Genomic DNA, 26537 nt, shown 5'->3' on the forward strand with positions numbered 1-26537 from the left:
TTCAGGCCACTTCAGCGGAAAACGCAGCCCACCGCCTGGTCCGTGGGGCGAAGGGTGCCCTGAGGGTCCAGCGCCCAGCGCCTGGTAGGCAGGGCTGCCTGCGCACTCCACCGCCGGAGTTTGTGGCTTTCACCTGCGGCTCCCCGAGGGCCCGCGGCGGCGCACGTGCAGTGGATACTTCCACCCTTGAGAGGCGGGGTCGCGCGCAGAGCCAATGAGAACGTGGGGGGTGGAAGAGTAGAGAAGCTTCCAGAGGCCAGCGCAGAGGAGGTTATAAATAGGGTGCGGGAGGGCAAAGGAGGGAGAGCCATGCAGTCCAAGCGCGAGTGCGAGGTAAGTGGTTGGCGAGCGTGGGCGCAGACGAGCTCCGCCTGCTCAGCGGGGGGTGGCCGCCGGGACGCCAACGGCAGGCGAGGTGGGGGCCAGCTCTGCGCTCGGCCTTTCCAACCTGCCTTTTCCCGCAGCAATGGTGTGAGAGGGTGAATCCAGAGAACAAGGCGGCCCTGGAGGCGTGGGTCAGGGAGACGGGCATCCGGCTGGTGCAGGTGAACGGGCAGAGGAAGTATGGCGGGCCACCCCCAGGTACAGTAGCCGCAGCCTCGACGGCGCCCGACCAGCCTTTGGGGGAGGGGCCTGCCCCAGGCATCACAAAAAACCCAAACTGCCCGAGTTTACACCCCCTCCCCCAGCAGATGAGGACACTGGACTTTGCCTCCCCGCCCACCCGCCCCGTCGAGTAAAGGAACCATAACTTGAACCTACTTTCCGCCAGCCCCCTTAGTCCAGTTACGTAATTGTGCCAGGGACCGGGATAAGGGCACTGTGCCACTGGACTGAGGGTCGCGGGTGCGAACTCGGGACGGTCCGGTGGATGACAGAGCCCCCTCCACACCCCCTCCCCCAGGCTGGGTGGGCAGCCCGCCGCCGGCCGGGTCCGAGGTGTTTATAGGGCGGCTGCCCCAGGACGTGTACGAGCACCAGCTGATCCCACTGTTCCAGCGCGTGGGCCGCCTCTACGAATTCCGCCTAATGATGACCTTCAGCGGCCTGAACCGCGGGTTCGCCTACGCCCGCTACAGCTCCCGGCGCGGCGCGCAGGCCGCCATTGCCACGCTGCACAACCACCCGCTGCGGCCCTCCTGCCCGCTGCTCGTGTGCCGCAGCACGGAGAAGTGCGAGCTGAGCGTGGACGGCTTGCCGCCGGGTCTGAGCCACCACGCGCTGCTGCTCGCGCTGCAGCCGCTGGGCCCCGGCCTGCAAGAGGCGCTGCTGCTGCCCAGCCCCGGGCCGGCGCTCACGCAGATCGCGCTGCTCAAGTTCAGCTCGCACCGCGCTGCTGCTATGGCCAAAAAGGCCCTGGTGGAAGGTAGGGCTGGAGGCGCGGGGCGGGGCGGGGCGGGGGCGTGGTGGGGGCCTGACACATTCTGCTAGTCACTTTACACAGCAGTCGAAGTCACAAAATTTGGGGTTAAGCGTGCCTGGGTTTATGACCTTACATCGTGTTTGATGTCAGAAGTTATTTCCAGTAGAGCCACTGTAGGTGCATTAACAATTTTAATTTTCAGCATTTCAAAGAAACTAGAAACTTTTCCTGTTTTGAGAATTAACTATGTGCATGTGGTATTTGGGAGTTTGCCTGATTTTCAGCAAGCATATCACAGAAAAGATAAGCCATTGTGATGGTTATAGCAAGGAGCAGTTAACTTCACCCCCCTTTACAGAAGGTCACACCAGGAAATGCACATGCTGTTAAGTAAACACCTGTGTGATTCCTTGGGGCTCCCAGGGTCAGGACTGGGTGGGCCCAGGGCTTAGAGCTGCTTTGTCTCTTGTCTTTTTTCCTGCAGGGCAGTCCCGCCTCTGCGGAGAGCAGGTGGCTGTGGAGTGGCTCAAGCCAGACCTGAGGCAGCGACTGCGCCAGCAGCTTGTGGGTCCCTCACTACGGTACCTTCAGCCTGAGGGCAACCGATTGGCCCTGGCCAGGGACAAGCTAGGGTCCCAAGGAGCTCGGGCTGCCCTGCAGCTGCTGTGCCAACGAATGAAACTGGGCAGCCCAGTATTCCTCACCAAGTGTTTGGGCACGGGCCCTGCTGGCTGGCACCGCTTCTGGTACCAGGTGGTGATCCCTGGGCATCCAGTGCCCTTCAGTGGCCTCATCTGGGTTGTGCTAGCCACAGATGGGCAGGATGGGCATGAGATAGCCAAGGATGCCGTGTCTGCACGGCTGCTAGAGGCCCTGGGTGAGTCTGGGGCCAGCCTCTTGTGGTCTGCTGGGGCTGAGGCAGGTACCATAGTTAAGCAGTGACCCCTGTCCTCTCAACAGAGGCAACCTACAACGGTTGGCAGAGCCTGTGTCGGTCCCCAGCCCAGCAGGCCTGGGCAGCCGACCAGCTGATTAAAAAGGGGGAAGGCGCCTCGGCCTGATAGCTTCCCTGTTGGGACATAGCCCCAGTGTGTCTGGGGCAGCTCAGGTTTGGCTTGAGTTACGCTGGTGGGCCTTGTCCTCTCCCCTTTGAGTCTCCACCTAACCCTGGTCTTCCCTTTGTGACGTACCCACCCTGCCCTCCCCTGCTATTCCTTCCCGCCCTCTGCACATGAATCTGTTATTGTTTTGACTTCGGGTTTTTTATTTGGGGGGACCGGCTGAGCCAAAGGGTCAGAAATTCTGCCCTTCGTCCCTAGCACTTGGCACTATGGTTTTGGTTTATGTATCGTTTCGACATTTTCTATGCTGGTTGTATTTATATTAAACCCTGGTTAGTATATACATGTGTCTGTGCTCTCTGGCCCCCCAGCGTAGGGTTTGTCTTTACACTGGCCTAGGGAACAGCTGCCACAGGGCAAGTTCTCCGTCCCATCAGCGCCCTGAGTCCTGGGCCTGCTGTGCATCTGAAGCTGCACAATAGGGTATTACAGGTTCCAACCCTCCCTTAGGATCCACTCCAGCAAACAAAGATGTGCCCAGCAAGGACCTGTGCCGAGAGTCCACTCGCCCCTCAGTCACTGTCATCCTCCGTCTCCTCCCCTTCCTCCTGAGCCTTGGCACCCTCTTCCTCTTCCCTCAGCCCTGCAAAGAAATCCTCAGTACTCCAGGCCTTGCTGCTCAGCGCTCGCAGGGGCCCGCCCTTTTTCTTGCGCCGCCGGTAGTCATCCACCACCACAGCTCGAAGCTGGGCCATGTCCCAAAACTTGAGGCGCTGGTCATGGCCGCTGCTGGCCAGGAAACGGCCACAGTGGGAGAGGGCCAGCTTCTCCACGGGCTCCCCAGCATGCTGGCCCACGCTGCCCACCACTCGGTTTGGCAGGATGTTGACAGCCCTGCCGGGAAAGAACAGTGTTGGGTACTGGCTAACTGGGCTTGCCCTTCCCATACAGCCTGAGGGCTGCCCTGGCTTCCCTCACCTGATGATGCCATCGGTGGAGCCAGCGCACAGCAGACTCTCAGTGACTGGAACCATGCAGTCGATGGACTCCGCTCTCAGGGCAAAGCGGTCACTGGTGGCCCCAAAGCCATTCCAGTTGAAGAGGTAGATGGTACCTTCACTGGAGCCACAGGCCACCTTCTTCCCAAACTGCAGGGAAACAGGGCAGATCATGTCTGTGGCGCCAGCTCAGACCGAGCCCCTAGTGCACACATACCAGGATCCCATCATACTCAGCTGTACTTTCATGAGGGTGACAGAGGTCAAGTCCCCAGATTGAGGCTCTGAGAGCAGCTCGAACCTGCGTCGCTTGATGTTGAAGACACCAAGGCAGCCATCCCCACTGCAGAGAGCAAAGCAGCAGGCTTAGCCAGAAGCTCTAAGGAAAGCTTAAAAAAAAAAAAAATGGCCCAACCACTGTTGTCAAGCTCCACCCCCATCCTAATGGGATTCCTGCTCCTGCTTCCCTGCCCGCCCTCCGGCAAAGTTTTAAAAGGGCCTGTTCCTGAACACCTGGCTCTCTTGGCGCCTCTCATCTATCTTCTCTCCTCACTAGCTCCTCTCCTCGGTCTCTCTCTCCCTCATACTCTTCTCTCTCTTATCCTCCTCCTTCCCTCCCCTCCCCTCCAGTCTGCTGGGTTTTCCCCAATAAACCCCTTTCCATTAAAAAAAAAAGGGGGGGGGGGAGGGCAGAGGTTGGACCTGGCTGTCAGCAGCAGCTTCTTGGCTGGGTCCAGAGCCATGTCGGCGATGTACTCCTCATGCTGCCGCATGTCCATTAAGGGGCCCTCCTTCCGCTGGTCCCAAAGCCGGATCCCACCTGTGTCATCCCCAGTGGCCAGAACATTCTCATCCACCAGCAGCAGACTGTTGATAGGAGCCCTGGACACACAGATGCAGCACTTGGAGGATTTCTGTCCCAGCAGGAACTGCCCAGTCCTTACCTCCCCCCACAACCCCCAGCTTCATACACACAAATGGCTCCCTTACCCATGAGCTTTGGAAATACGTTTTTCCAGCCGACCCTGCTCCACATCCAGAAAGTGGATGGCTTTGTCCTTGGAGACAGTAACAAGTTCTGGGGGAGAAGGTGACAGGTCAGTGCTGGTCAGTGCTTCCTTCCCATCGCCACACACTGCCGGCTGCCTGCCTTTACTCACTCTGCCCGTCTTCAGAAAACACCACTGCACGGCAGGCCTTGAGGTGGTGACCTGAGGACCAGAGCTCCTTGGTTTCGCCCTCTTGGCAAGAGTAGGAGAACCTGGGGGACAGTAGGAGGGTGATGCATGGAGTACAGAGACCAAACCGATAAAACCCCCGCCCACCTACTCAGGAGATCCTGTTTACACATCTCCAGGCCCCTATAAGCTTATCATCCCATTTTTCCATTTCCAGCAAGTTTAAATTATTAGGTCTCATTTTCTTTCAATATGCAGACTACTTGGGCTTTTTCAACTCTGATGATGTCAAAGTACACATTCATTAGAAACTGTCTTTGGGCCGGCGCCGCAGCTCACTAGGCTAATCCACTGCCTGCGGCGCCGGCACCCCGGGTTCTAGTCCCGGTTGCCCCTCTTCCAGTCCAGCTCTCTGCTGTGGCCCGGCAGTGCAGTGGAGGATGGCCCAGGTGCTTGGGCCCTGCACCCACGTGGGAGACCAGGAGGAAGCACCTGGCTCCTGGCTTCGGATCAGTGCAGCACGCCGGCCTCAGCAGCCACTTGGGGAGTGAACCAATGGAAAAAGGAAGACCTTTCTCTAACTCTGCGTGTCAAAAATAAAATAAAACAATAAAAAGAAACTGTCATTGGAATCCTGGTCTTTTCCCACCCTAGCAATAAGCAGTAAGATACTCTTGTGACGCTGCACAGCTGATACTGGATGGTGTACTGGGTTGCTAGCTAGGATGTTTGATAGATCAAATATATTCAATGAGTTACTTAGGATATTTTCAACTTGCAATGAGTTTATCTGAAAGTAACCCCATTCTAAGTCACAGGAGTACCTGTACATTAATTCAAAGTACATTTTCTCTTTTTTGTTTTTTGTTTTTTGTTTTTTGACAGGCAGAGTGGATAGTGAGAAAGAGACAGAGAAAGGTCTTCCTTTTTGCCGTTGCTTCACCCTCCAATGGCCGCCGCATCTCGCTGATCCGAAGCCAGGAGCCAGGTGCTTCTCCTGGTCTCCCATGTGGGTGCAGGGCCCAAGCACTTGGGCCATCCTCCACTGCCTTCCCGGGCCATAGCAGAGAGCTGGCCTGGAAGAGGGGCAACCGGGATAGAATCCGGTGCCCCGACCGGGACTAGAACCTGGTGTGCCGGCGCCGCAAGGCGGAGGATTAGCCTGTTAAGCCACGGCGCTGGCCCATTTTCTCTGTTTTTAATAAAAGATTTATTTGAAAGAGAAAGGGAGAGACAGATCATTCTGCTGGTTCACTCCCCAAATGGTTGCAACCACCAGGGCTAGGCCAGGCTGAAGCCAGGAGCCTCTTGCAGGCCTCCCACGAGAGTGCAAGGACCCAAGCACTTCAGCCATCATTTGCTGCTTTACCAGGCACATTAGCAAGGAACTGGATTGGAAGTGGAACAGCTTGACTTGAACTGATGCACATATGGGAAGCTAGCACCTCAGACAGCGGCTTAACCCACTGTGCCACAGTGCCAGCCCTGTCTAAAACCTTTTCTTAGGCAGAAACAGAACTTGATAAACCGAAGTTAGAGGGATGTGCAGAAAGGTGGAGGTCTGGGTGACTCCTCAGTGTCGGGCACTGTAGATACGGGCAGTGGTAGAAGGGGGCCTACATTTGGACACTTGACTGACTACCTTGTCCCTTCTACAAAGTGGTAGTTACTCCCATCTTAAAAATGAAAATACATAAGTCACCTAGCCCATGGCCATTAAGTAATAAGGGAAAGAGGTTTAAATAAGCGAATCACATAGCAGAACTCTGCTGTTTAAAACCTTCAATGGCTTTCACTGCTTCCAGCCTACATCTTGTGCTCAAAATCAAACATGTATTGAGCACCTACCCTGGACTAGAGGCAGACGAAATGGAAAACATAATGGGCTACATATTACATTCCAAAAAGGTTTTACACATTCCAGTCATAACCCATTTGCTGCAAGTGGCATTTTGTGTACACGTAATAAGGATGGGATAAATCCAGCAGTGCTGCACAATGCGTTAAGCAATGGCTGGCATCCTATTTGGGTCCTGGCTGCTCCACTTCCAATCCAGCTCCCTGCTGATGTGCCTAGGAGCACATTATAGGAATGGCCCAAGTACTTGCGCTCCTGCCACCCACATGGGACAGAGTGGGAGAGTTCCTGGCTCCTACATACTGGACCAGGTGGTTGCTACCATTTGGGGAGTGAATCGGGGGATGGAAAATACCTCCCCCGCCCCTCCCTTACACTTTCCCTGACAAATAAATAATAAATCCTTTAAAAATTATCAGAGTAAATCATTTGCACCCCCTAGGCCCACCGTGTCCCAGTTAAGGCTGTAGCCAGTGCCAGGATAGGCTGTTAATGCCTCCCTCCCTTGTCACCATGATACAGTGACCAGAGCAACTCATTCGTAATCTAGAAAGTTTTTACTGTGGAGCAAGATTTAAAAGTTTGAAAAACATTTCTTTAGTGGAGGGGACAGGAATTCAAATAATAACACAAACGCATGTGTGATTACAAGTCATAATAAAGTTTATGAGGGGAAGGTACCTGGCCCCAGTTCTAAGGTAAGCATCTAACAGGTTGCTGAGGGGAAAGGAAATTTCCAAGCGGAAAGACTAGCAAGTGCAGAGAAGCTGAGACTTCAAGATACATAAAAATGGTAAGGATGAATGAGCACAAGAAATAAAAGGAAGCGCGAGCAAGGGTCAGAAGGTCAGAGCCTTGAAAGCTAGATTATGGAATCTGTACTGAATCCCAAAAGTTCACTTAAGGGTTTTTTTTTTGTTTTTGTTTTGTTTTTTTTGACAGAGTGGACAGTGAGAGAGAGAGACAGAGAGAAAGGTCTTCCTTTTTGCCGTTGGTTTACCCTCCAATGGCTGCCGCGGCCGGCGCATGGCGCCAATCCGAAGCCAGGAGCCAGGTGCTTCTCCTGGTCTCCCATGGGGTGCAGGGCCCAAGGACTTGGGCCATCCTCCACTGCCTTCCCGGGCCACAGCAGAGAGCTGGCCTGGAAGAGAGGCAACCGGGACAGAATCCGGCGCCCCAACCAGGACTAGAACCTGGTGTGCCGGCGCCGCAAGGCTGAGGATTAGCCTATTGAGCCACAGCACCGGCCCACTTAAGGGTTTTAATCAAAAGAGGGCCATGGTCTGATCTGTGTTTTTGAAAGATCAATTAAACGGACAGGAGCTACAAAGCAAGCGCCCCGTAGAGCCTGTTTCAGAATCAATAATCTGGTGGGGAACAAAGGGCCTTAGATGCCTCTTTATCTTGCTATGGTCTCTGGGCTCGGTCACGATACCCCTGCTATTTTTATTTCCTTTCGGTTCTTCTAACAGATCTGTGTAGCAACATGTTCAGAGCCGAATGTTTTAGGACGCATCGGACCAGAGGGGTCCAGCAAAATCTGTCGCTCTGCAACGTTCTCAGCTCCGTCCCTCGGGAGCTTCCAGACCAGGCGCTCCCGCACCCACCGTGTCCCGGACCTTGCAGCTCACTCACACGAACACATCCCCGTCCACATCTCCTGCCGCCAGTAGGTCGCGGGAGGGGTGGAACGCCAGCCCACTGGCCGGCGCCTCCAGCACAATGTCTTCCGGGGTGTCCCTGATCCGGGCCGGGGCCTCCGTGGAGTCAGGGTCCTCCTCGTCACTCGCAGCCTCTGCAGGCCTCTCCTCACACGTGTAATCCATGCTCCGGAGAGTAGCTGGCGAGGCTCTGAAGGGACGCCAGCACTCACGCACACGGCAGGAGGCGTGGCCCAAGGCACGACTTCCTCTTCGGGAGTCGGGCCCAGAAGTGTCGCCAGGCATTGACGTCACCCGGAAGAGGCGGGTCGGCCGTCGCAGTAGGAGGAACTGACAGAGAGGCGGTGCCCCGCGGCCCGCTGTGTAAGGCTGTAGCCCGTGCTGGAATAGGCTGTGTGGCCGTCGCCCCCTCCCTCCCTCCCTCGTCACCACGTAGAGTCGGGAATTGCGTTAAAGTTCTTCTCCCTGACCGATTGTTGCTCCTGTTAACTCTGAGGAGGAACTAATGCCTTCGCGATAGGAGAGGGGACGTCATTCGTAGCGTGGTGAAACCAAGATGGCAAACAACAGCCAGAGCGGTCAGGAAGCGGCAAAAGTCCCACACGAGACGGGGTCGTAGACCGCCGGCAGCCAGCGCACACGCTCAGGCCGCTGCCGTCCGCGCCAAACCTCTCCGGGACCGAACAGTGGTGCCCTGCACCTGTTGCTACAGTTTAGTTCCGGACTTTCAGTAGGCCGGATGGAATGGCAATGCCTAGAGCTACCAATGAGTTCCTGAAGAGGAAAACGGGCACTACGGCTCCGAGTCCGGCTATCTCAGTTTCCGGGGGATGCACAGTGATGGGAGCACCTGCAGGGTGGGGCTGATGAGAAGGAACAGGTGCTCCTGTGGCTTTTAGAAGCGTGAAAGAATTGAGGCACCCGGGCAGCTGCCTGAAAAAGTTGCTGTGTGGTGTTGAGAGTCCTTGTCTCTCGCTATGTGGCTAATCAGAGGGCCTTGGCCACTTCGTGAAGCTTGGAGAGACTCAATTTTAACCTTGCAGTCAAGCCAAACATCTTGCTCCTAGTGCCCTAGGTTTCTTCATCTGAGCCAGAGGTCTCTGTGACCTAATAGGGACAACAGCCTACAACCATTGAATCTGGGTGTTGTCTGAAATTAGCCATTTTCGGTGCTGTTGCATCAGTGTAATGTCAGCCTCACGGGTCATGCACAAAGCTGACTTACTCAGAAAGCCTTGTCCTATCCAGGTGAAAATAGGGCAGGGCCAGCGTTGTGGGGGTTAAGCTACCACCTGCAGCGCTGGCATCCCATATGGGCACCGGTTCTAGTCCCAAGTGCTCCACTTCTGATCCAGCTCCCTGTTAATATACCTGGGAAAGCGCTTAAGATGGCCCAAGTGCTTGGGCCTCTGCACCCCCGAGGGAGACCTGGAAAAAGAAAAAGCTCCTGGCTCTTGGCTTGGCCCTGGCTTACACCAGTCTGCGGCCATCTGGGGAGTGAACCAGCAGATGGAAGACCTCTCTCCCTCTCTAATAAAATAAATAATACAAGGGGGGGGGGGGACCAGGGCAACAACTAAGGTAATTTTCTAGCATTCCTTGGATCTGGTGAGCTCACAGGTCTCGGGTTTAGCACAGGTAGCACCAGCTTGGTATCCAGCCAGGAAGAAGTGGCGACTCCTAATTGAGGAGCTCAGGATGAAAGTTCTGACAATGAGCAGAAAGGAAGAAAAGGGCAGGATACAATGACTCAAATGCCAGAAACCCACCCTGGACCTGGGCAGACTTTCTGGTGAAATGGAGGCACCAAAACTAATGCCCTACAATAGGGATTCCCATATTTGCAGGGCCACACTACACCAGTTCCACCAAAGCACTTCCCCACCATTATCCTTTCAGCCAGAGGCACTCAGTGTTACGTTAGCTCCGAGGAGGGCATCAATTCATAAGATATTTTTGTTCCTATGGTGATTTTTTTTTTTAAGATTTATTTATTTCAAAGGCAGAGTTAAAGGCAAAGGCAGAGAAAGGTCTTCCATCCGCTGGTTTGCTCCCCAGTTGGCCACAACAGCCGGAGCTGTGCCAATCCAAAGCCAGTTCTTCTGGGTCTCTCATATGGGTGCTGGGGCCCAAGGACTTGGGCCATCCTCCTCTGCTTTCCCAGGCCATAGCAGAGAGCTGGATATCAAGTGGAGCAGCCGGGACTCGAACTGGCACCCATATGGGATGCTGGCACTACAGGCAGTGGCCCTACCCATTACACCACAGCACCGACCCCCCTAAAGATGATGATTTTCATCATATGCCCTCACCCAGATGCCAGTCCAGCACTGCCTTGGGATCAGGCCAGCAGCCTGCTAAGCAGCCTCCAATATGCAGGGAATTTGTCCTGGTGTCAGGTATCAGGCCCTCAGACAGGCTTGAGTAACGTTAGTTTAATCATTTAGGTTCCTCTGTCCACATCTTGCCCATCAGTTAGGGTCACTCTTTCCTTCTCTGCTGGGCACGCTGGCCAATAAATATACTTATTGTCGAGGAATATAGCAGCACAGCTCATGAAAGAACTGACACATCCGTCTAGGTGTGATTTCTTCTTAAATTTTAAAAATTTGGGGGGCCAGTGCTGTAGCATACTGGGTAAAACCAATGCCTGCAGTGCCGGCATCCCATGTGGGTGCTAGTTCAAATCCCAGCTGCTCCTCTTCCAATCCAGCTCCCTGCTGTGGCCTGGGAAAGCAGTGGAAGGCCCACGTCCTTGGGCCCCTACACCCATGTGGGAGACTGAGATGCTCCTGGCTCCTAGTTTCAGATCAGCCAAGCTCCGGCCATTTGGGAAGTGAACCAGGACATGAAAGACTTCTCTCTCTCTCTCTCTCTCTCTCTCTCTCTCTCTGCCTCTCTGTAACTCTGCCTTTCAAATAAATAGATCTTTAAAATTTTTTTTTTTAACTTCTTGTTTGAAGGCCAGCATGTTACAGTGAAGTTAAGCTGCACCTGCAATGTCACTATCCCACCAGCTCATGTCCCTGCTGCTCCACTTCTAATCCAGCTCCCTAACAATGCACCTAGGAAAGCAGCAGAAGATGCTCCCACGTGGGAGACCCAAATGAAGATTCTGACTCCTGATTTCAGCCAGGCCCAAAGCCAGCCCTGGCCATTGCGGTCATTTGGGGAGTGAACCAGCAGAAGGAAGGTCTCTCCCTTTCTGTCTCTCCCTCCCTATCTGTAACTGTTTCAAATAAATAAATAAAACTTTTAAAAAAAATTTTTTTTTTTTTTATTTGAAAGAGATCTTCCATCTGTTGGTTCACTCTCCAAATGTCTGTAACAGGCAGAGCTGGGTGAAGCAGAAAGCCGGATGCCTGGAACTCAATCAAAGTGGGTGGAAGGGCCCAACTACTAGAGCCACCATCTGGTACCTCCCAGGGTGCACATCATCAGGAACCTGGAATTGGGAGCAGGGCCAGGACGTGAAGCCAGGCAGCCTTATATGAAATGAAGGCATCCCAAGTGGCATCTTAACTATAAAATCACAACCAGAGGAGTGGAATTCCAGGGACCCAGAAGGGAGGGTCAACACAGAAAAGACAAGACAGCAGGTTAACCAATTTTAATGGAACCAATGATTATACGACAAAATTTTATATACATTCACAAAAACACCTTGCAACCTTTCTGGGAACTATAGAAAGCAGTGGGGAGCCTGTGGAAATTCTCCAGTTGGAACTGGAGATTAGTACTTTGGTCTTTTGACTTCAACCCTGCAATCAAAGGAGAAACAGATCAGCATAAGATACACACACTAGGCAGTTCTTACCAGACCCACAGAGGAAGCTGCTCACCCATCAGCCTCCATCTTCTTTCTCTTCTCAATGATCTGCAAAAAGACGAGTGATAAATGAGTCACACTGCCAGAGTAAATTCAGACACGGCTCAAGACTGACCTCGGTCACTTGCATGGCTCTCCCTGCCTATTTCTGGGCCCGTGAGCCAGGGCCTCCTCTCAGCTGAAAGCCTCACACCTGAGGGTCAGTCCCACTCACCGCACTTATCTTCTTCCACTGGCGGTCAAGCTCTGCCTTGTCATTGGTTTCCTTGAAGCGCCGAGTTTTCCGCCCCTCAGACATCTTAATGCCATACTGGAATGCAGCCCTGAAAAGAGCCATTGAGCGAAGCAGGCATGAGAGGTTGCAAAGTAGAAGCAAGGTTTCCCAGAGGGCCCTGCAGGGTCACAACTTACTGAAGAATTTATCATCCAGACATCCTCTAACTTGATTTGTGGGCAAGTTCACCCAATCACCACAGGCCTCATCACTCCCTGCCCGTGTTCTCTAACAACTCACTTGGGTAGAGCTTCCTTGTTGTTCATATACTCGCTGTATTCCTCCTGCGTATCAAAGTCCCAGCGTCCTAAGGGGCCCTTTTTGTTACCCTGTTGCAAAACAGAAAGGGGAGATAGGCAGGGAAGAGACAGTCAGTGGAAATAGAATTGTAGCCCTTAGTTAAAGCCAGACTCTCCCCAATTCCCACATTTCACCATTCATAAGTCTTATTCTGGCTGGCGCCACGGCTCACTAGGCTAATCCTCTGCCTGCGGTGCCAGCACCCCGGGTTCTAGTTCCAGTTGGGGCGCTGGGTACTACTCTTCCAGTCCAGCTCTCTACTGTGGCCCGGGAGGGCAGCGGAGGATGGCCCAAGTGCTTGGGTCCCTGTACCCGCACGGAAGACCAGGAGGAAGTACCCGGCTTCTGGCTTTGGATCGGCGCAGCACCGGCCGTAGCGGCCATTAGGGGAGTGAACCAACGGAGGGAAGACCTTTCTCTCTGTCTCTCTCTCTCACTGTCTAACTCTGCCTGTCAAAAAATAAATTAAAAAATTTTTTTAAAAAGTCTTATCCTAACAAATAATAAATACCTACTGCAAACTATGTGATAGGCATTATTCTACATACACACCTAAACACCTCTTATTTAATTCTCACAAAGTCAGTTAAGACAGAACTATATTTCTCTCCAGTTTCCTGATGATAAAAATGAGGCATAAACAGTAAAACAAGGGGCTGGCACTGTGGCGCAGCAGGTTAATGCCCTGGCCTGAAGCGCTGGCATCCCATGTGGGTGCCGGTTCAAGACCCAGCTGCTCCACTTCCAATCTAGCTCTCTGTTATGGCCTAGGAAAGCAGTGGAGGATGGCCTAGGTCCTTGGGCCCCTGCACTCACGTGGGAGACCCGGAGGAAGCTCCTGGCTCCTGGCTCCTGGCTTCGGATCAGCACAGCTCTGGCCATTGCGGCCAACTGGGCAGTGAACCAGCGGATGGAAGACAAGACCCTACCCCGCCCCCACCCCCTCTCTCTGCCTCTCTTCTCTCTGTGTAACTCTGACTTTCAAATAAATAAATCTTGAAAAAAAAAAAAAAAAACAGTAAAACAATTTGGCAGTCACAAAACTAGTAAATGGCAGAGGTGGAATTAAACAAAGCTCCAAGAATAAAGAATGCTTTTAGCTACTGCAGTGCACTGAGAATAAAGGAAAAGCAGATAATATTTCAACATTAATTCTGTTTAATATTTAAAGGAAAACTTTAATCCTGGCTAGAATAAAGTTCATTTATTTTCTGAAGACTGCAATTCCTCCTGCCCTCTCCACACATGCATTAATGCCTTCTTACGGACCAGGAGGAAAATCAAAGCCTGGCATATTGTTGTAGGAAACAAAGATTCCTGGCCCTAGCTCATTTGATCATGTGCAGAAACTTCAAAAACAGCTCAGCTGCTCCTGACGTGTAATACTGCTGCTTCTAATGGTGCAATAAAGGAGGGTCAGGCCCAGTAAGTGAGACACAGACTCCTGTAGAGCAGGAAAGAAGAGATATGGGAAAAGGACCCCATCCTTCCAATGCCATACCTGGTCCATTTTGCTATAATCCACCTCTTCATCACTATCCACAGCCATGTCATCCATCCTAAAGAGAAGCAATGGTAAAACAGATGCTGTAGACTCAGAGGCTGTTTGCCTAGAAATGACTTCCCCTCTGGATTTCCCAGAGTCTAACAGTTAATCCAAGTAAGAAATATCCCTGAGTCCCAGCAAATCAAATCTCCACCTCATCCCCCCAAGTTTTTCTCCATAATCCCAGCCACCCCCCTTCCTTAATGGGTCTCACGTACGTGGCTGGATAGCACTCTGCGTAACTGTTCGACATGCCAAAGAAATCTCCCAGCTGCTTTTTGTCTTCTGGCTTCTTTAACATATGCTATGTTAAAGAAAATAGTAAGGGCCAGCACTGTGGCAGCGCGGGTAAGGCTGCCACCTGCAGTGCCGGCATCTCACATGGGCACCAGTTGGAGACCCAGCTATTCTACTTCCAATTCAGCTCTCTGCTATGGACTGTGAAAGCAGTGGAAGATGGCCTGAGTGAGTCCCTTGGACCCCTGCACCCATGTGGCAGACCCCGAGGGGGCTCCTGACTCCTGGCTTTGGATCAGTGCAGCTCCAGCTATTGTGGCTATCTGGGAAGTGGACCAGATTATGGAAGACCCCTCTCTCTGCCTCTCTGTACCTCTGCCTTTCAAAATAAATGAATAAATCTGAAAGAAAAAGGAAGGAAGGAAGGAAGGGAGGGAGGGAGGGAGGGAGGGAGGGAGGGAGGACAGAAAGAAAGAGAGAGAGAGAGAGAGAAAGGAAGGAAGGGGAGGGGAGGGGAGGGAAAAAAGAAACTACTAGATAGAATTTCATTACAGAAAAACTTTAGGCAAGAGAGTCCAAGGGTCAGAAGTCTCAACGTGAAAATTCTAAGGAGAGGGCTAAGCTTCAGTGGGACCCCCAGGGGAGGGGCAAGGCTCGCTTTCATCCCTGTCAAATTCAGCATAAAGCAGGAGTGAGGGGGCGAAAGGGAGCAGGGAGGCAAGTGAGGTAGAGCTGAAAAGGGGATAGTTCTTCAGAACCCAGGAACATATTAAAATAAAGGATATGACTCAGTGCCTTCCCAACCAGCAGAACCAGCAAACTTTTCATTGATGGACTTGATCAACTCCTTGGCAGAGCCAGGTCCTGAGAAAAAAAGAACTCTGCTCAGCCTTAGAACCAAGGCACTCACAATTTCCTCCCCTTGAAACACTTCCAACCTGCGCCTTTTGTAAAAATATTTTTTTCCTGGCAACAGACCCTTTCATCTAATAAAATTTTATCCACATTCCAATTATTAATGAGTTACTGTGGAGGAGATGGTGGTAAGGTACCCAGAACACTGCACAATTAACCTCGATGCACCTGCTCAAAACCCGAGGGCTACAGGAAACGCTATCTAAGACCAACTATATCCTGCCATTGCCCAGGAAGGTGAAGGGAACTCCAGGCTCATCCTGTCTATTCTGCAAGCAAGACATGATTCTTTTGAAAACCCACAATCAAGAAGCTTCCCAATCTGACCTTTACCAGCTCTGAGCTCTAGATCAAACTCAGCCCGGGGAAAGCAGCACTGTAATAGCTAATGGAAAAAACCATGCACATGACCCACCTTTGTCGACGTCCATGGGCTGAAAAGAGAAAACTGAGGTGAGTGTCACCAAGAGGGATTCCCATTCATCTCTCCCTGAAACAATTCCCTACCCCACCTCATCCCCATGTCCAGGATGGTTCCCCCATACCCGCTCCCCACATTAGCTGACTCAGTGGCTGCTGGGAAGCCACAAAGCACTTACATAATAAATGGGAGGTCCTGCACCTGGCTGGGCGGCTCCACCGGTGGTACCAAGGGCCCACATCTCACCTCATCATCCACTTTTGGCTTCTCAAAGTAGCTGTGCCTCTTCTTTTCCTCCTCCCTCTCTCGGTCCCGCTCTCGCTCCCGCTCCCGCTCTCGTTCTCGTTCACGCTCTCGGTCACGGTCTCGGTCCCTCTCCCGATCACGCTCCCGTTCCCGGTATCTCTCCCGTTCCTTGTCCCGAGGTGTCTTGGTGGTGGAAGGGACATAATCACCAATGTCTTCAAAAATGCTAAGAAAACAGAGACCACTAGTTGGCAAAGTCACACATATTTCCACTTCCCCTGGTCATTTTTCCAGACTTTTTAAAAAGATTTATTTTACTTATTTGAAAGGCAGAGTTACAAATGGAGAAACACAGAGATCTTCCTTCTGGTTCACTGCCCAAATGGCCACAGCAGCGAGATCTGGGCCAGGCCCAAAGAAGGAGCTATAAGCTCCAGCAGGTCACCCAAGTGGGTGCAGGGGCCCAAGCACTTGGGCCATTCTCCGCTGCTTTCCCAGGCACATTAGCAGGGAGCTAGATCAGAAGTGGAGTAGCTAGGGCTTGAACCAGCACCCATATATGATGCCAGCATTGCAGGCAGCAGCTTCATCTGCTACACCACACACCTGCCCCTATTTTTCCAGATTCTTACACCATGTCCACCCCACAATTTCTTGGCCAAAGCCAAGAAATGTGGCATCCCCGCCATGAGATTAGGTGCCAGGGGCTGGAATACATACTTCATGTCAGCCTCTGGAGGTTTCTTCTCTTCCAACTTCCCTGAAAAGTCAAGAGAGGAGTCAGGAAAACACTCCTGAATTAATTCCCACTCTGCCTCACCAACCTCCCCAAATCTCAATGCACTTTGAAACATCTTCTGTTTAAAGGACAAAAGCTACCCACTCTCTCCTCATGCTTCAAACCTGACCATTGCTTCCTGGATGGGCGAAGCAGACAGAACCTGAATATAACCAACTCCTTGTAATGTTCCACTGCTCCATTTTTCTCTGCTCCCTTCATGCCGACAGCTTTCAGGAGGCTTTGGTCCCATCCCCAGGTGCCCCTACAATGGTGACGGCGCTCTCCCAAGCTTTCTGGGTACCTTTATCCTTCTTTTTAAGCTTCTTGTTGCGGGTTCCCTGACGCAGGTATGACAGGATCTGGGTGAGCTTGCTGATGACAATGTCATTTGTGGTCAGTGTGGTCTGGGCCTGAAAACCCCAAGCAAGAACATTATCCAGCTGAGCAGGAGTCTCTTCATTTATTCTTTCACTCAATTAACATAGTAAAAAGTAAGTTACAATTAATGAGGTGGAAACAAGGAAAAGAGGTGTTGCATGAGGACTCTCCAGACAGATGAAACAATATGCACAAAGTGAATCCAAAACAGTCAAGAAAGCCAGGATAGCCAGGAAGTCATGGTGAAGGGACTAGAAAGATCAGATGTTGTAAGGCTCCAAGGCAGTGGTGGATTCCTCTCTTTAATTCAAGGACAGTAAGAAACTATTGAAAACTTAACTGTAATGAGACAAAAATTTGAATTTGAAACAGATTCCCCTAGCCTATGTTAAAAAAAATCATAATGGAAGTTGGGATGGAGGCATGGTGTTGATGATTACAGAGGAAAATTTTCTAAAATTGATTGTCATGGTTACACAGCTGTAAAGACAGTAAAAAGAAAAAAGGCACTGATGTGGATAATTTAAGAGTAAATTATATGGCATATAAATTACATCTCAGCAAATAGAAATAATAATATATTGGAAGGAAACTAGAATGGAAGTAAGGAACCAATTAAGGACTTCTTTTAGTAGCTTCAAGAGATTGTGGCATAGACTAGAATACTGATAGAGATGGAGAAAAGTAAATGGATCCAAACCAGACTTAGGAAGCCAAAAATGAGCAGTACTTGGTCGTGTGGTAGGTGAGAAACAAGACAGAAGTGGGGCTGATTGTCATATTTGAAGCTCATATGATAGGTTCTCAGGACTCTGACTCACCTCCATGGTGGGGCAATCAGCCTTGCTGCGAATAAGAGTGGTAGGGATATCTGTGTCCGCATACTCATCATCTAGGTCCACCACGTAGGCCATGCGGCCTGGCAAGAAGAGTTCATTCCGTTCATATGCTTTGCTCTTGAAAAGCATACGGTAAACATTGCGACCTACAAAATGGCAAGGAACAGTGAATAGCCAATGAGATCCTTCTATAACAGCCACCATTTATTAAGTCCTTACTCTATGCCAGCCACCATGCCATGCGCTACACATGCTTTGCTTCATTCAATCTTCACAATATTATTATCCCTATTTCACTGTTTAGAATACTAAGGCTGAAAATTAAGTGATTTATCTAAAGTCAAATAACTACCAAGTAACAGAGCCAAGAACTGGACCTAAGCAGTCTTAACTCAAAAGCCTGGGCTCCTGTTCACTCTTCTACACTGCCCTCTCGACAGCACTGCAAGCCTGCACTGTATGAAGCCCTGGGAGGAAAAGGATGAGGGTTCAACATGGTTAGCATGTTTTATCTGTATCATTTTTCAACCCTGCAATAATCCCATGAGGTAAACATCAACCCAATTTATACAAATGGAAAGGAAACAAAGTCATGGTCTAAAATCACATATCCAGGGGCCGATCGGAAGCCAGGAGCCAGGTGCTTTTCCTGGTCTCCCATGTGGGTGCAGGGCCCAAGGACTTGGGCCATCCTCCACTGCCTTCCCAGGCCACAGCAGAGAGCTGGCCTGGAAGAGGGGCAACCGGGATAGAATCTGGCGCCCCAACCAGGACTAGAACCCGGTGTGCCGGCGCCGCAAGGCAGAGGATTAGCCTGTTAAGCCACGGCGCCGGCCATAAATTCCCTTTCATTCACCTATAAAGCATAATCACTAGTATAAAAACCTGTACTCACCCAGACGTGTTTTAAATTCAATTTTGTTTTCAGGATCCTCATCTTTCCTGGGGGGAAAAATTGTTTTTTAAATTTTTTATCGGGGGGAGACTGAATGGGTTCCTTACTTTAGGTCTCACGTTTCTACAATCTCAAGACTTCTTTGATATTTACTTACTTGGTTTCCTTCTGGGGCTTTTCCATCAGTTCCTCTTCCTCTTTCTCTTTGCTCGCAATCTCAGCTCGTACCTAAGAGGAAAGCAAATAATGTTTAAAAAAACACATTCACTTGTCATATTTCTATGGAACATCCACTATACCATACTGTGGCAGGAACTCAGAACACAATATTAAACAGGACAGACACTGTTCTTATTCTAAAGGAGCATGTAGCAGAAGAAACAGTAACTGCTGTAAGTAAAATAGAAGACCCATGCAGGAACTGGAAGGTAAGGAATTGGGGTCCTGCTTAACCATACCTACATGATCAGGAAGGCTTTCCCAAAGATACAAAATTGAGGCTGATACTTAGACGATGTACGCAATTAGTTCTAAGAAGGAGTCATCTTTAGCACTTCTTCCAGGTTAGATAGTGTAAACCACCAGGAGTCGCCTGCCTCGCCTCATAGGCTGAATCAGAATATTCAACACACTAGCATTTCCCCCACCAGTCCACCAGGACACACCTTTTGAAGGAGAGCAAAATCCAGGCCTTTCACCAAATGGGTGTGTTCCATGTCACCACCCAAGAACTTAGACTCCTGGATCAGCTGTCTTCTTTTCTCCGCAGCGGACTTATCCCTGTATGATGAGAGAGGTCGCATTACAGTGATCCTTTGTGGCCGCTAAGTGTCCTTTGAAACAGCTGAGTGTGGGCTTCAGAGCAAGGGCAGTACTAGGAAGAGCTCATAAGGTGACTGACATGTTGAGGGAACCATGCCCTCGCCCCCTGGTACTCACGCCTCAGCAGTGGGGCCCACAGCCCGGTAGTTAGCCGTGGTGCTTATCAGCTCGGTTTCCTCGTAATCTTTGTTTACACCATCTCTCCGTTCCTTGGCACGGTCCCGGTACTTCTCTGCTAGCTCCCTCTCTCTCTCAATTTCCTGTTGGCGAAGCTTGGCATAGTAACTGTGAAAGGATAAAGGTACATGTGTAAGGCTCACCAGCAGCTATCTCAAGGTCAACAGAACTATTCCTGTCAGTCTCTCAGATCTCCCAGCGCTCGACAGTCAGAGCTCATACATTTCCTGATAGAACTGCGGACCCCGTCCTCAACACCAGAACTACAGGCTTTTTCCAGCTCATAGAAATAAGGCTGAAGGGCTGGCAGTATGGCTCAGCAGGTTAATGCCCCTGGCCTGAAGCGCTGTCATCTCAAATGGGCGCCAATTCTAGTCCTGACTGCTCCTCTTCCGATCCAGCTCTCTGCTATGGCCTGGAAGAGCAGTAGAAGATGGTCCAAGTCCTTGGGCCCCTGCACCCACATGGGAGACCTGGACGAAGCTCCCAGCTCCTGGCTTTGGATCAGCGCAGCTCTGGCCATTGTAGCCATCTGCGGAGTGAACCAGCGGATGGAAGACCTCTCTGTCTCTACCTCTCTCTGTAACTCTTTCAAATAAATAAAATAAATCTTTAGAGAAAAAAAGAAAAAGTAAATAAAGCTGAAAAGCCAGCTTAGGACATTCCATCTGTCACTTCAGAACCCTTGAATCCCCCCATATCTACTGATTCTCTGCATGTTTGACAGATTTTTCTACAAAGCAATCACAAAATCCTCTGAATTTTTATTATTTTCCACATTTAAACTGGAAGTAACTCATTCCTTGCTGGTCCACAGCATGGGTCCAGAAGGTTGTTTCATATAAATCATAATGAAGGCAATCAAGATTTAGTGAGTAGGGGCTGGCACTGTGGTGTAGCGGGTAAAGCCGCCACCTGCAGTGCCAGCATCCCATATGGGCACTGGTTCAAGTCCCAGCTGCTCCACTTCCAATGCAGCTCTCTGCTATGGCCTGGGAAAGCAGTGGATGATGGCCCAAGTCCTTGGACCCCTGCACCTGCATGGGAGACCTGGAAGAGGCTCCTGGCTCCTGGTTTCGGATCGGCGAAGCTCTGGCCATTGAGGCCAATTGGGCAGTGAACCACTGAATGGAAGACCTCTCTCTCTCTCTGCCTCTCCTCTCTCTGTGTAACTCTGACTTTCAAATAAATAAATAAATATTAAAAAAAAAAAAAAAAAAGATTTAGTGAGTGGTCATTACATGCCACACACTGGTATTAAGGACTTACAATATACTTTTCACAGTTCAAGTTCCTAACAAGCTGACAAAAGTTACCACTATTTCTATTCCATCCATGCATTAGAGGGGTTAAGGAAAATGCCCAAGGTTATCGAGTGATGATGTGGCCAGCAGTGTGGAGCAGCGGTTTAAGCTGCCCTCCGAGATGCCAGCATCCTGTAAGAGTCCGAGTTTCAGTCTCAGCTATTGACTTACAACCCAGCTCCCTGTTAGTCCACCTGGGAAAGCAGCAAAAGATGGCTCAAGAGCTTGGGCCCCTGCCTCCCATGTGAAAACCCAGATGGAGTTCCTGGCTCCTGGCTTTGGCCTGGCCCAGACATGGCTGCTGCAGCCATTTGGGAGTGAATCATCGTACAGAAGATCTCTCAGATCTCTCTGTCTCTCCTTCTTCTCTGTAATTTTGCCTTTGAAATAAGTAAATAAATCTTGAAAAGAAAAAAAAAAAAAAAGGTGATAATGAGATTAAATACAGCCAGGCTGACTCCAAAAGCCTATACTGCTACTCTAAGTATCATCCCTCTCCGGTAACAAAGCAGAAAACCTCAGTCTGTACTCCCTTCCCTCAAACCCTAGCCACCTTTCCCAACATCCCCCCACTGTGTCTTCACCTTTTCTTTTTTCGCCTTCGTGCAGCTGGGTCTTCATCCTCATTGTACTCCCTTGGCATCCTAGAAGAAACAAATTCAGTGATGGCAAAGTATTGCCATGGCTCCAGAAACTCCAAAAAGTAAACAATGCAAGAATTTCAAGCAGGTGGAGATCCACATCATTAACAGGTGAGCAATTCCCAAACTTCATAAAGCGTCATAAACACCTACGGGATTTTTAAAATTATGTGTCTCCAAGTATCTACTCCAGAGAGTCTAAGTCTATGGAGCTAGAATAGGCCCAGAAAGCTGCCCATTTGCACCCATAGTGACTCTAGTACAAGTGGTCCATGGACTACATCCTGAGAAACAGTGAAAACATTAGAACCACAGGCATAAACACAGTAGTCTAACTCCTAAGACATTCTGGTTCAGTAGAATGGGATAAGGCACCAAGGAGATGAGAGACGGGTTGGGTCACCTAAGACTTACTCATGGTGACGTGACTTAGAGGGTGGCGCAGAGGTGGGCGCAGCCCTCGGGGTCATGAGAAGTTTCCTGAAGTCTTCATTGGTAAGCTTTGATCTAAAAGAAAAGGCAAAGTTTTAAAAAAAATTAGTACTCAAGAGAAAAATTTGACTAACTTAAATAGAAACCAGAGAAATACACAAACTAAATCAAAGACATGCCACTTTCAACATATTAGAATGTTAGCTATTAAGAAGTCTGATAGGGGCTAGCACTGTAGTATAGTGGGTGAAGCTGACACCCGCGGAGCCAACATCCCCTATGGGCTGCTCCACTTCCAACCTAGCTCTTTGTTATGGCCTGGGAAGGCAGTAGAGGAAGGCCCAAGTGCTTGGGCCCCTGCACCCACATGGGAGAGCTGGAGAAGACTTCTGGCTCCTGGCTTTGAATCAGCCCAGCTCCAGCCACTGCAGCCAACTGGGGAGTGAACTAGCAGATGGAAGATACTATTCTCTCTCTCTGCCTCTCTGTAACTCTGCCTTTCAAATAAATAAATGTTAAAAAAATAAAAATTAAAAAAAAGTCTGATAAATAAAGTATTAGAGAATTGGGGAAAATGTTTATTTTCACGGGAATACAAACAGTTCAACCAATTTGGAGGGCAATTTCAATTTCACAGTATCTATGAAAATTTAAGTATAAGTATCTTGTGGCCCAGCAACTCCACTTATTTATATTTAGTTTGGTTGATTACTAGCATAGGTATCTAAGAAAGTCTGTGGGTCCAACACCATGAGGCAGCCAATTAAGCCGCCACTTGTGATGAGAGCATCCCATAGGAGAACTGGTTTGAGTCCCTGCTGCTCCACTTTCAATCTAGCTACCTGCTAATGTACTTGAGAAGGCAGTGAAGGATGACCCACATGCTTGGAGACCTGGATGGAATACCAGGCTCCCAGCTCAGTCTCAGTCATTGGGGTCATTTGGAATGAAGATCTCTTTCTCTCACTCTCTCTATCTTGGCCCATCAAATAAATACATAAAGCTTAGTAAAAAAAAAAAAAAAAAAAAAAAAAGCAAGCCTGTAAAGGATATTTCATTATAGTTTTGAAAATAACAAGAGTTGGAAACAACCTAAACGTCCATTCACTGGAGACACTAAACCGCAAAGTTTTCCAAGTATCAGTCACACAGCATTGATGGCATGAGAGATAACATCACTTGGTACGCTGACAAGGACCGTGTCCTTGACCAAACTCTAGTCAAGTTCCTTTGTGCTCTCTTCTGACTAGGGCTCTCCCTTAGCCTGTCAACCTGTTTTTGAAAAGAATTCTACTATGGGGCCAGGCTGTGGTGTAGCAGGTAGACGCCACCTGCAGTGCTGGCATCTCATATGGGTATCAGATCGAATCTCAGCTGCTTCACTCCCAGTCCAGCTCTCTGCTGATGCCATGGGAAAGCAGTGGAAAAGAGCCCAAGTCCTTGGGCCCCTGCACCCATGTAGGAGACCCAGAAGAAGCTCCTGGCTCCTGGCTTCGGATCAGCCCAGCTCTGGTCGTTGTGGCCATTTGGGGAGTGTTCTCTCTCTCCCTCTCTCTTCCTGTAATTCTGCCTTTCAATTAAACATATCTTTAAAAAGAAAGGTTTCTGCTAGATCAATTTGTCAAGAACCTCCCTACTCTTGATATCCAATGAAGTTTTCCTTTCCCACCCTTTGTATTTAAGCTAGTCTTCTTCCCCCAAGGAAGAATTTATTGAAGACTGTAATAACAGGAGTGAGACTGAACACAACTCCAGATACATTTAACAAAGACGGAGGGAGATGTTACTAATATGAACTTGGTTAGGTGGAGGTCGGGGGAATTCAGTTCTTTGCTAAAACAGGACTCAGGAGGACGGCGCTGTGGCGCGGCGGCCCTGCAGCCCTAGCCTGAAGCACCAGCATCCCATATGGGCTCCAGTTCTAGTCCCAGCTGCTCCTCTTACAAATCAGCTCTCTGCTATGGCCCGGGAGAGCAGTGAAAGATAGCCCAAGTCCTTGGGCCCCTGTGCCCACATGGGAGACCCGGAGGAAGCTCCTGGCTCCTGATCATCTCAGCTCTGACCGTTGTAGCAATCTGGGGAATGAACCAGCAGATGGAAGACCTCTCTCTCTGTAGCTCTTTCAAATAAATAAAATAAATCTTTAAAAAAAAAAACAGGACTTTGCAGTCCAAGGTCTAGTCAAAAACAAGATTCCTGGGTTCTTTGTCACTGCCACGAAAATTTTTCTCCAATGGTTACCTCTAAGAAACAGACTAGAACTGGGGATGTTATCAATGACAACTTTACCTTTAATTCCTATACTTTAATTTTTTTTAAAGATTTATTTATTTATTTGAATGTCGGAGTTACACAGAGAAGGAGAGGCAGAGAGAGACAGAGAGAGAGAGAGAGAGAGAGGTCTTCCATCCGCTGGTTTACTCTCCAACTGGCTGCAGCTACCAGAGCTGCACTGATCCGAAGCCAGGAGCCAAGAGCTTCTTCCAGGTCTCCCATGCAGGTGCAGGAGTCCAAGGACTTGGGCCACCTTCTACTGCTTTCCCAGCCCATAGCAGAAGAGCTGGATCACAAACAGAGCAGCCAGGTTTCAAACCGGTGACCATATCAGATGCTGGCACTGCAGGCGGCGGCTTTACTCACTACGCCACAGTGCTAGCCCCCCTACAGTTTAATATTCTATGAGAAGAATTAATTCCTGTATAATGTCTAATCAAACAACATTTAAAAATCTAGCACTGGGGCTGGCCTTGTGGTGCAGCGAGTTAAAGCCCCAGCCTGCAGTGCCAGCATCCCATATGGGCACCAGTTTGCATCCCAACTGCTCCACTTCTAATCCAGTTCTCTGCTAATGTGCCAGGAGAGCAGTGGAGGATGGCCCAAGTCCTTGGACTCCTGCACCCACATGGGAGATCAGAAGAGAGTTCAAGCTCCTGGATCAACTCAGCTCTGGCCATTGCAGCCATTTGAGGACTGAACCAGCTGATGGAAGACCAATCTCTCTCTGTCTCTATCTCTCTTTGTAACTCTTTCAAATAAATAAAATACATCTTTATTTTAAAAAAACAAACTAGCACCGGGGGCTGGCATTTGGCATAGCAGGTAAAAGCTGTCACCTGCAGTGCTGGCATCCCATATGGGCACTGGTTCATGTCCCAGCTGCTCCACTTCTGATCCAGCTCCCTGCTGATGGCCTGGGAAAAGCAGCAGCAGATGACCCAAATGCGTGGGTCCATGTTACCCAAGTAACAGCTGGATTAAGCTCCTGGCTTCCGCCTAGCCCAGTGCTGGTGGCTGTAGCCACCTCGGCAGACAATCAGAGGGTGAAAAATCTCTCTTCTATGTCTCTACCTCTGTCACTCTGCAATCCCTTCAAAATACATCAAGGAAACTAAAAAAAAAAAAAAAAAAAAAAACTAAAATACTAGCACCTTCCACGCCAGAACTGACTGAATTATCTTTTGTGCTTGGCCTATCCCACTGAAGGTTCACAGCGATGAAAGGCCAAGTGGTACTGCTTTTGGCCTATTCTTGTTGATAAGAAATTCACAATTCTTTCACCCTCCCACCGCTACTCCATTCCACCGTTGCTCAGCGTATTCCTTTCTCTGGCCTTACAACAAAATACTCACTGATGGAAGGAGTGAGGATCATCCACATCATGGCCATCTGGGGCCAAAGGATTGGAGAACGGCTCGCCTATCGAAAAGAATTGGCATTAATTTAATTTCATGCGTCAGGTCCTGTGTCAAAATGGGAATGCAGTCGTGAAGAACACAGCAGAAACCTAAGAACAGCGACAGCGTCCATATAATGTACTAAGTACTGACATGGGGGAAGCCGTGGTAACGCAGAGTGGCCCCTAAACCCGCGCTGGCTGGTCAACAAAGGCTTCCTGAAGATCACATCTAAAATACTCCGTGAAAAAGGAACAGACACAAGCCAGGAGTAAATAAGGGGGCGGGGAGGGAGGAGGGGCCACAGCCACAAGCTGTTCGTCCTCTCTGGGGGCAGCAACCAGGCTTGAGAACGGAGCCTGCAGCTGCTGATAGGCCCAGGAGCTTCGCTGGGCTACAAGCCACACACACACACCATCAAGCTCAGCAGCCAAAGTAAAGCGTCAAGTGCCCCGAGTCCCGCAGGGAAAAAAGAACAGATGACCCGAACTTACTATCTCGCTCCGGCATCTTGTCCCCTGCGTTTCAACGACAGCAAGAGCCTAATTTCCAACAACACCGTCGCAACAAGCCCTTCCCACAGTGCACCTCGGAAATCAACCCACAGTGCTTTGTGTTCCGAGCCTTTCCGCTCCCGCCCTCTCGCATCCGTCCCACCCTGCGCACAGAGATGACCTCACTGCGGCCCTACAACGCTTTTTTGTCAT

General features: G+C 50.1%; 3 protein-coding genes across 3 annotated transcripts; 1 reads left to right on the forward strand and 2 right to left on the reverse strand.

Annotated features, from left to right (window-relative positions):
- The first annotated feature begins 309 nt into the window (after positions 1-309).
- DND1 (DND microRNA-mediated repression inhibitor 1) lies at positions 310-2428 on the forward strand. The gene is made up of 4 exons (XM_062188998.1): positions 310-333; positions 465-582; positions 905-1366; positions 1848-2428. Exons 1-4 carry the CDS (start codon positions 310-312, stop codon positions 2303-2305), a joined length of 1062 nt encoding a protein of 353 aa, XP_062044982.1. The 3' UTR covers positions 2306-2428.
- Positions 2429-2560: 132 nt separating this feature from the next.
- On the reverse strand, positions 2561-8375 carry WDR55 (WD repeat domain 55). The gene is made up of 7 exons (XM_062188997.1): positions 8094-8375; positions 4583-4683; positions 4413-4500; positions 4125-4304; positions 3666-3765; positions 3403-3572; positions 2561-3318 (listed from the first exon to the last, which is right to left on the reverse strand). Exons 1-7 carry the CDS (start codon positions 8282-8284, stop codon positions 2997-2999), a joined length of 1152 nt encoding a protein of 383 aa, XP_062044981.1. The 5' UTR covers positions 8285-8375; the 3' UTR covers positions 2561-2996.
- A 3339-nt stretch (positions 8376-11714) lies between these two features.
- On the reverse strand, positions 11715-26449 carry IK (IK cytokine). The gene is made up of 20 exons (XM_062188999.1): positions 26325-26449; positions 25786-25852; positions 22139-22231; positions 21668-21727; positions 19720-19887; positions 19446-19560; positions 18938-19008; positions 18781-18827; positions 17868-18031; positions 16970-17078; positions 16608-16647; positions 15888-16113; positions 15636-15654; positions 15091-15169; positions 14287-14367; positions 14024-14081; positions 12463-12551; positions 12163-12271; positions 11962-11996; positions 11715-11880 (listed from the first exon to the last, which is right to left on the reverse strand). Exons 1-20 carry the CDS (start codon positions 26338-26340, stop codon positions 11853-11855), a joined length of 1674 nt encoding a protein of 557 aa, XP_062044983.1. The 5' UTR covers positions 26341-26449; the 3' UTR covers positions 11715-11852.
- Positions 26450-26537: the final 88 nt, after the last annotated feature.

This window comes from Lepus europaeus, chromosome 4 (assembly GCF_033115175.1).
Source record: "Lepus europaeus isolate LE1 chromosome 4, mLepTim1.pri, whole genome shotgun sequence".
Classification (NCBI taxonomy): domain Eukaryota; kingdom Metazoa; phylum Chordata; class Mammalia; order Lagomorpha; family Leporidae; genus Lepus; species Lepus europaeus.

Bases quoted from the DNA above. Each gene is read 5' to 3' on its own strand.
- DND1 (XM_062188998.1), top strand. From the start codon at position 310: ATGCAGTCCAAGCGCGAGTGCGAG. The intron at 334-464 runs GTAAGTGGTTGG...CTTTTCCCGCAG, and splicing joins AGTCCAAGCGCGAGTGCGAG to CAATGGTGTGAGAGGGTGAA. The intron at 583-904 runs GTACAGTAGCCG...CCCCTCCCCCAG, and splicing joins GTATGGCGGGCCACCCCCAG to GCTGGGTGGGCAGCCCGCCG.
- IK (XM_062188999.1), bottom strand. The intron at 22,232-25,785 runs GTGAGTATTTTG...CTTTTCTTTTAG, and splicing joins GATCCTCACTCCTTCCATCA to ATCAAAGCTTACCAATGAAG. The intron at 14,368-15,090 runs ATATCCTTTATT...AACATAGCATAT, and splicing joins GGTTGGGAAGGCACTGAGTC to GTTAAAGAAGCCAGAAGACA.
- WDR55 (XM_062188997.1), bottom strand. From the start codon at position 8,284: ATGGATTACACGTGTGAGGAGAGGCCTGCAGAGGCTGCGAGTGACGAG. The intron at 4,305-4,412 runs GTAAGGGAGCCA...CTGTGTGTCCAG, and splicing joins CGTATTTCCAAAGCTCATGG to GGCTCCTATCAACAGTCTGC. The intron at 3,766-4,124 runs GTCCAACCTCTG...TGCTCTCTGCAG, and splicing joins AAGCTGCTGCTGACAGCCAG to TGGGGATGGCTGCCTTGGTG.